We start from the raw sequence: 8,480 nt of genomic DNA on the forward strand, positions 1-8,480 counted from the left end.
AGGCAGTACTGGTCCCTCAGCAGTCTGATTTGGACACTTGGAGAGGCTATCACAAAGAGATTTCATTCACTTGCTTTTCCAAATCTTGTCTGAAAAAAATCAAGTTCACAGTCTTTGTGAGAGGTGAAATAGGTTTTCAGTGAAGTCTCAGAGGAAGGATAATTTTTGCCTCTGGCAAAAAGGATATTTTCCTCCATTGCATAAAGTCCAGGCACCTTCTGAGAAAAAGATCTTGAAAGCTGGTAGTTTTAGAAATGAACAAAAGAAGAAATGGTTCAGTTTTGACAGAAATATTGATAAATCCACCCTTACCTGCCATTGTCCAATGGAGGTGAGCAGAATTTCTTCTATAAAAATAATATCAGTTTAATCACAGTTTCCTCTCTTGGCTCATTTCAATGCTCAATCTAAATGTGGATAAATACATTCTACTTTTAATATTATGCAATCAAAGCTCTAGACATAAGTAAACACTGGCTTGAAACATCGTCAATTCCAGTCCTACAATAATTTATTTTCATTAAATGTCAATCCTTCACAGTTTTAATACTGCAGCAGCAAATATCCCTTAAAGAAAGTTACAGTCCATATATATTAAAACATCTTATGATAAGTTAGCAAACATCTGTGCCACAGCCGGGGTAGGGTGATGTTACCTCAGCCCCAAACACTGGCAGTGGGGGACGAAGTGGGGCTAGAAATGACTGGGAACTTGCACACTTTGGTCCCCCAACCTCTTGGAGGAATTCTTCATATAGACTCATAAATGTTCTGTTTAATTTGATTTCTTCACCCCATGGGGTGGGATGGAAAAAAACCACCCTCCACTTTGTAGTTTTTCAGAGCAAATCAGGCAGTATGAGGCCAGGTGGTTTTGGTTCAACACAATTGATCCAGAAGTTGGCACAGCTGGCATGATACTGGTGTCCTCCATATGCCAGCTTGAAACTGTCTGTCTCGGAGTTGAATGCCTGCCAGAAATAAGCAGATAAAGAGAGCAAGTCAGGTTGCTGCCCAGCAACCCGCACGTGGACCTCTCCAGGTCACAGAGGCTGAGGTCAAACTGGCAAACACACAAGCTGAGGAGGCCACAGGAAATCAAGTGAAAGGTTTTTGCTGCTAAATAAAGGAATAAACATATCTTTACCATTAACTCCTGTTTCAGCAAAAGCAAGGCCAAATCTTTCATATAAAAGGCAAAGTCTTCGGTGGGGGCAGAAAGTATCTTTAACATGGGCAATTAAGACAGCCAAGGGCCAGGGTTAAATTTTATCCCTCACTGTGCAGCCTTCCTCTTAAGGCTGGCATCTGACTGCAATACACGTAATCCCTTACATTTCTGTGCCTGATGTAGTCCTACATGAAAGAATTACAAGAGAGTTAGAAGAGAGATTAAAATCTCTTAGGGTCTTGGGCCATTGGGAGCTGACCTAACATATTCTAAAGATTCAAACAGAAATAAGAGTTTGTAAAAACTAGAGATATTAAACACATAAAAATAATTTCCAGGCGAGTAATGGTTACAGGTAAACAGGCGAGTAATGGTTACAGCTGGTCCTAACCTCATCTCCCCCCTGGGCCATTCCCTAAAGCACTACATACAATTAAACAAAACAACATACCATAAGATCTATCCAATTTGTTTTAGTTTAGTAACAGTCAAATTCTGAGGCTCTTTGATCTTATTCTGTGTCACTACAGCTTCCAGCCTCCTAGAATTGCTCATTCTGTCACCATGCTCATTGTAGAGAGAAATAACCACATCATCAGAAGCCAATTATGAAGTACGAGCATGCAAACAAGACACAAGTGGACCCAGACAGACACATTAGCTGATTAAATCAAATGCATGGGAACAAAAATGACTCGGTAAAGAGATTCATGATTGGAGCAGGTCAAGATGACAGTGGAATCATCTGATTTGCCTTCTACACTCAAAATTAAGATGGAGACGCTAGGAAAAATATGTAACTGGTTCATACTTTTTTAGGATGTTCTTCTGCAGGCTTCTCTTCTTTCTGAAATAACGTTGAAACCAAAGGTCAACAAAATTTCCCGGAACAGGGCCTCCAGCCGCCCAACAAATCCTTACAGGTTTAACCTTCTCTCTACCACCCCATGTGCTTGGGTGCTGCAGGTGCAACGCAAGCAGCGTGCTGGTTCCACAGGCAAGACCTGTGTCCATTCTCTCCGCAGCTCCCCCGCCAGCCCGTGTGAAAGAACTTGTCTGCTCTGTGCACAGATGGCAGGGCTCTGTGAAATCCCCAGCCCTGGTCACAGGCCTTGCAGTGAAGTGGGCTAGATGGGGCCATCTTCTAGGTCATGTTAGGGAAGTGCTTTGCCATCTACAGGGAAAGGCTAGTGACTTACCCGGCTCCTGGAGTCCACATTTAAAAGGCACACCCCACAAGCGAGCTCCTGAGCATTTTTAATCCCAGGTCGTAGCATACAAGAGGAAAAATCCAGTGAATTTTCATCAGGCTGTGAGGACAAGACACATCAGTAAGAACACAGTCACTGCAAAGGTTATTGGCTTACTTCCCTCATAACTCATCCTCAGTAGGCCCAGGGGCAAACTGAGTACGTTAGTACCATCAATACAATTCTTCCATTTCCCAAACATTCTCTGAGAACCTGCTGTGTTCTACTAAGGAGGAAGCAGTTGGGAAAGAAAGAAGGATGGGAGTTGATAAAGACAGCAAAAGGCAAACCATTATCTTGGAAACCAAAACACAAGAGTAGCACAAGTCAAATGTGAGGAAGTTGGAGGGCTACCGCATTGGGCTCAGAGGTCAAGAAGTCTCAATTTAAGACTGCAAAGACACTACAGCTGGACGAGATGACACAATCCAGTGTAGTCTTGCAAGTGAGCGACCAAGTGAAATGGAGGTAATGTCCAGGAGGCCAAGGATCTGGGAGCCTGGCGCAATGGCTGACGTGCTTCATGGGCCCTGAGGTCTCCTAGGATGATGGCAAAGTTCTGGCAAAGTAAGAGCTATATAATAGCAAAATAATAAGGTGTGGATTTTCATTTGTGAGATGAAGGGGTGTGGGGTGGGCATCTCTCCCCTGAGTGTAGGGCCCACTGCTTGTCCGGGGGTCAAGCCGTGGGGTGTCTGTGAGCCCACTGCCACCTGGGCTTTTTTTTTTTTTTTTTTAAGATTTATTTGTTCATATGGAACTGGGGTACAGGCCAGAGATGTGGGGGGTGAGAAGATTCACCAGAGACAGAGTGGGGAGCAGAACAGGTAGATTGATGAAGTACACTGCTGAGGGGAGCAGCGAGCGGGTCAGGAGAGGTCTGCCACGCCATGTGGATCTCCGGGGCAAGCGGGATTCGAACTCAAGCGATAGTGGCTTTAGCTTCTTAGTGCTGTGCTTTAACCCACTGCGCCACCAGGGAGGGCCGCCACCTGGGCTTTTTAACTGCCTTTTTTCAAACTCATCTGCATTAAACTTGTTGGAGATGTGGATTTTTCTGGCTATCAGGTAACTGGACTGCATAGGGCCTCAGTCACATACTCCTTGTTTTGCAGGTTGGTGCAGACAGACATGATGCCTTGGCCAAGGTGGACCCTGGCTACTGTGTCCTGGGCATTCCTGCACCACCGACTGGACACTGTCAGCCCCAGCAGGGGAAAACATTCTGCTGATGCAGATGACTTGGCCAGGGTGGAGCTGCGCCCAGATCTGCCGCAGCTTCTCACCACACACTTGTCATAAATACAGGCAGCCTCTGGGGGAGAGCTGCTCATGACACCATGTGGCCAGAGGGGGAACTCACCCACTTTTGCCTTTTTCTGCCTCAGGTCAAAGACTGGTATCTAAGCCTCAGGGCCACCTCAGCAGAAGTGAGCCTTTGGGTACAACTTCTTTTTATGAGTCTGGGAACACTGGGTGGGGTCGTAGCGGATAGCAACACCAGGATCTCTGGTGGCCAACTGGAAGCCAAGAGCAATAGCTGTACTTTCTAAAGTTAATTAGGCAGAACTACTGAGGGGATACTATAGTGCTTTGTATTTACAAAATTTTACTTCTTTCCTAAGGCAAAGAAATGACTTCTCCTCCCAAAATGTGTTGGCTGTTTATGATATGTCTCTGTTCTTTTCTAATTTGAAATAACAAGGTACTAGCTTCACTATCTTTCTGAAATGAGCCTGAACTGAATCCACTCAGAGCGCACCTAGCAAGGATACACAGCTTTCAAAGAAAAGGAGATGGGAATGTTCCCACCAGTGCATAAAGGAAACCTACAAGGCTTTAGCCAGGACAGAGGATTTTTCTTTTCTTTTTCCATGCAAACCATGGCCACTTTAGTTAAACCTAGAAGCAGGGGTACAATTCCTTGTTTGCTATCCAATTCTATCATCTGTATGTAAAGCAGTCACAATTTCACTTGCTACCTATTTCTCTTAGTTTGGGAACAGTACACACGCAGGTGCACGCCTGTTATCTAGGGGGGTTATCTGAAAAGGATAAAATATGCTGACTTATCCAATTATTCACTGACAAAATTTAACAAGCTTTTTGAAGAGGTTAAAGTCATAATAACACTTCTATAACCCGCATTGTAGCTATTTGTCAAAAAATTAATATAGATTATCTGAGAACGACATTTTCTATTTTGGAAATTTTGGAATCTTGAAATCAAATTAATAAAATCCTTTAGTATATTTACTACAGGCATGAGGGAAGCAAATGAAAAGGTTATATTGTAATCTCCAGTGAAAGTCACAGAGCTTTGGATAAAATACCCTTCAATTAAATTCTTCAAATGATAAAACTGACCTTTAGAAATACACACCTAAGGGCTCTCCCTGGTTGCTCAACAGGCACTGTACTATGAAGCTGTCAGAGGTCACTGCAGCATGAGTCCGATCCCCAGCCAGGGAGATGACCCACATGGCGTGGCAGACCTCTCCTGACCCTCCCACTGATCCCCTTAGCAGTGTACTTCGATGATCAGTTCTTTTCCCCACTGTCTCTGGTGAATCCTCTCACCCACCACACTTTTGGCCTGTACCCCAGTTCCCCAGTTCTGTAAGCATAAGTAAATAAATCTTAAAAAAAAAAAAAAAAGAAATACACACCTCCAAGTCGCTGTATTACAGTAATACACCGTAACAGAGTGATGCCCACCAACCGCCACAATTCTACAAGAAGGTGCACCCTCTACAGGCCATCTTAAATTGAACACTACTTCATTGGCAAGTATTTCATGCACTTAGGAAAAGTTAAAAAAAAAAAAAAGTTCTATCACACGTGACCTGCACAGATTGATGAGTACCAGAGTCAGACCTGGGTATATAATCCTAAATCTTTAGCCAATAATAAACTGCTAAAATGATGTCCAAGAAAATAACTATTAAGCAAGAAAAGTTTGGTAGTTGGCATTCTTGTCTTTCTCCTTCCAAACAAATGTGGGTAGGGTGAGCCTTCCCTTTCCTCCTCAGTGAGGCATAGCTATGGAACTTGGGCCTAAGTCACATGTCACTTCTGGAAGGAAGCTAAGCTCAAGTGCTGTCTGCCATGTTTAACACCTCGTGCCGTCCCTCCATGCTCCAAGAGGTGGAGGCTGTGACCCAGGATTCTGAGGAGGCCAGCAGGGCACAGAGCCCCTCTAACACAAGATGGGCATGGAGCAAGCCCAAGAAACAGATCTTTATTGTTCTGCATTGCCATGTGTGAGAGCCCCCACGGCATGACCTCCCCTCATTCTGCTGATAGGAGTGTCCAGACAGTTTCCACAGCAATTCCAAACTTGGTTCTGGCTTGGCCCTGTAGTTAATTAGTACATCTGCCAACTCCTCCCTGCTTCCACCTCCTCACTTGTTCTCCCTCTCACCCTCCCGCCTCCTCCTGGTGGGCACTTAGACAACACTGGGTCCACCTGGAGAGCTGGGAAAAGTTTACCATCTAGGGATAATTACTATGCACAGTCCCCTTTTTGGCATAAAGTAACACGTTCACAGGTTCCAGGGATCAGGACACCTTTGGGGGACCATTCCTCAGTCTGCCACACCCAGCTCTGTCAACTGGGGACAGCCATGCAGCACATGACGATTCTGTCTCTAAACACACTGTGCAGTCAGCACAATGACGAAACATTATTTCTATTAAAGTTAAACCAGTCTTCTGATGTGCCACAGCAATAGGAACTACCCTGAAATTCACTGCTTATTCCACACTGAAGGAAAGTATAAAATAACTTACATTATCACAGAGAATGCAGAATCACAGAGTCTATACAAGCTAATGTAATTTTCAGCTGACTGCAGATCAGGAGAATAAACAATCCTTTTTCTTTTTGTAGGTTTCCCATGGATTAGTCTGTTTTTGTAGGACTGACTTTGTTCCACACCTACCCACACCCATGAGAGAAAGCCTTCATAACAGTTTCTTCAGGGGACTAACCAGTAAACACATCTCAGCTCACCAAAATAAATGACTTTTCTCTCCCAACAAAAGCCAGGTTCCTCATAGCCTGTGCGCAGAGGAGATAAGCCTATGCCACCATAGGGTGTTTTAGTCCATGGGAAAAAGTATTAAAGGGAAAGGGAATTTTTAACATGGCTACTGTCAAATCCAGCTGAGATGCCTAAGTGAGGGAGCACAGTCTGGAGCTAAGACCACACTCTGCTTTCTGAGCCCTGCCATCCCCACTGCCACCAGCACCAATGTTCTGGGTCTGTTTCACTGAAGAAGCGAGACGCAGCCACTTCTTGGGAGTTGTTTCATGGAGTCTTCATGAGAAGGAACAAGTAAGTCCTTTCTGGCATTTTATAAGCTGGGACTAACACAACAGGAAGAACAGATTTTTATACTGATGCACATTCAAGTCCCAGATCTGTTTCTTCACCTGCAAAAATGGGATCACACTATTGACAACTGTCACCAGGATTAAACGAGAATGAACAGAAAGCACAGCACAATGCCTGGCAGGTCCTAGATGCAAAATGAGCAGTAAAAAAGGAGCCTGTGGCAACTGGACTCATTAAGAAACTAAGTTCTACTAACATGAAGCAATGGTGTGTAGTGCTAAGGTTCCTCTGCTGCCCTAATCCTGCCTCTCTCCAGTAATGTTTGCTCTGCTCTGAGCCTCTAATCCAGAATCCTCCAAGTTCATGTATCTTTGTTGCAACTGAACTACACAGATGCTGGTCTGCAAGTCCCTGACACTGACACATGTGTCTTCAGAGTAAGAGCTCCAGGACAAGGCACACCTGACACCTCCTTTGTAGAACACATGCCATTCTTCAGGGAGTGGCTCATTCAGGAACGTTTTATAGCTCAGGAGGGATGACATGTATAAACAGGAAAAATATTTGCACGAGAACGATTTTTTTTGTCATCACAGCTAACCTGGTGGAAAATCAAATATGACTGGAAAAGCATGGGTCACAGGAGACGCATTCACAAGCAGCCTGTGCACCCCTGTGGTGCTTAGCTGCAAGCTAACAAACCTTCACACCCTTCCTCGGCATCTAGAGAGAAGCCAGGCAAACTGCTCTCCAGCAGCTTAAGTGAGTGGCCCCAGTGGAGCTTGACCGTGGCACACTACTCACTGTCCACTCACCTCACATTCCCCACACTGAGGAGTTTAGAATTGTGTGTGAACTCCAGCTTAGGGGGTGACCTCAAATGAACAGGCTTTCCTTGAAGTTAAAGTTCAATTCCCTGGCTTCCTTTAAAAAGTCCAGACAGGCCCTCCCTGGTGGCGCAGCGGGTTAAAGCGCTGCACTGAGAATCTAAAGACACTTCCGCATGAGTTCGATTCCCGCCTGCCCCGGAGGTGACCACATGGCGTGGCAGACCTCTCCTGACCCACCTGCTGCTCCCCTCAGCAGTGTACTTCGTCGATCTGTTCTGTTCCCCACTCTGTCTCTGGTGAAGCCTCTCACCGCCCTTGAGCCTCTGGCCTGTACCCCAGTTCTGTATGCACAAATAAATCTTAAAAAAAAAAAAAAAGTCCAGACAAAACTAATCACTTGTATTGGTGTAAAAAGTTAGAACGGGGATGATTATCTCTGGGTGAGGTGAAGACTCTGGAACGATGGGCTTTCCTCCTCCTGAGAGTGGCATGGTGGCATGGAGCATACGTTTGTTAAAACTTATTGAAAGACATGGAACCAACCCAAATGCCCAAAAGTAGATACTGGATTAAAAGGATGTGGTACATATACACAATGGAATATTACTCAGCAACCAAAGAAAAAAATAAGCGCATGCCTTTTGCAGCAACATGGATGGAGCTGGAAGGGATCATGCTAGTGAAATAAGCCCGAAAGAAAAAGAAATACCAGACAGTTTCACTCATAGCAGGAGCATAAAGGACCAGGGGTAATAATAATAATAATAATGATGATGAACAACCATATACCAGAGATTCACTGCTTATTCCACACTGAAGGAAAGTATAAAATAACTTACATTATCACAGAGAATGCAGAATCACAGAGTCTATACAAGCTAATGTAATT

The 8,480-nt window shown here is 44.6% G+C and overlaps 1 protein-coding gene across 7 annotated transcripts in view; it reads right to left on the minus strand.

Moving 5' to 3' along the window:
* Positions 1 to 204: 204 nt before the first annotated feature.
* Positions 205 to 8,480, minus strand: part of SYNRG (synergin, gamma) — a 67,956-nt gene continuing 59,680 nt past the window's right edge. For 4 of the 7 annotated variants that reach the window (XM_012726402.1, XM_012726399.1, XM_012726401.1 and 1 more), the window contains 3 exons: positions 2,371 to 2,481; positions 1,983 to 2,018; positions 207 to 971 (listed from right to left, as the gene is read on the minus strand). In XM_012726402.1, the coding sequence (XP_012581856.1) occupies positions 840 to 971; positions 1,983 to 2,018; positions 2,371 to 2,481 (279 nt within the window). In that variant the 3' untranslated portion in view covers positions 207 to 839. Of the gene's footprint in view, positions 972 to 1,982; positions 2,019 to 2,370; positions 2,482 to 8,480 lie in introns of all 7 variants that reach the window. The other 3 variants (XM_012726404.1, XM_012726405.1, XM_012726403.1) reach the window with 2 other exon arrangements.

Source organism: Condylura cristata, unplaced genomic scaffold (assembly GCF_000260355.1).
Source record: "Condylura cristata isolate star-nosed mole 26May11 unplaced genomic scaffold, ConCri1.0 scaffold00017, whole genome shotgun sequence".
NCBI classification, from domain to species: Eukaryota; Metazoa; Chordata; class Mammalia; order Eulipotyphla; family Talpidae; genus Condylura; species Condylura cristata.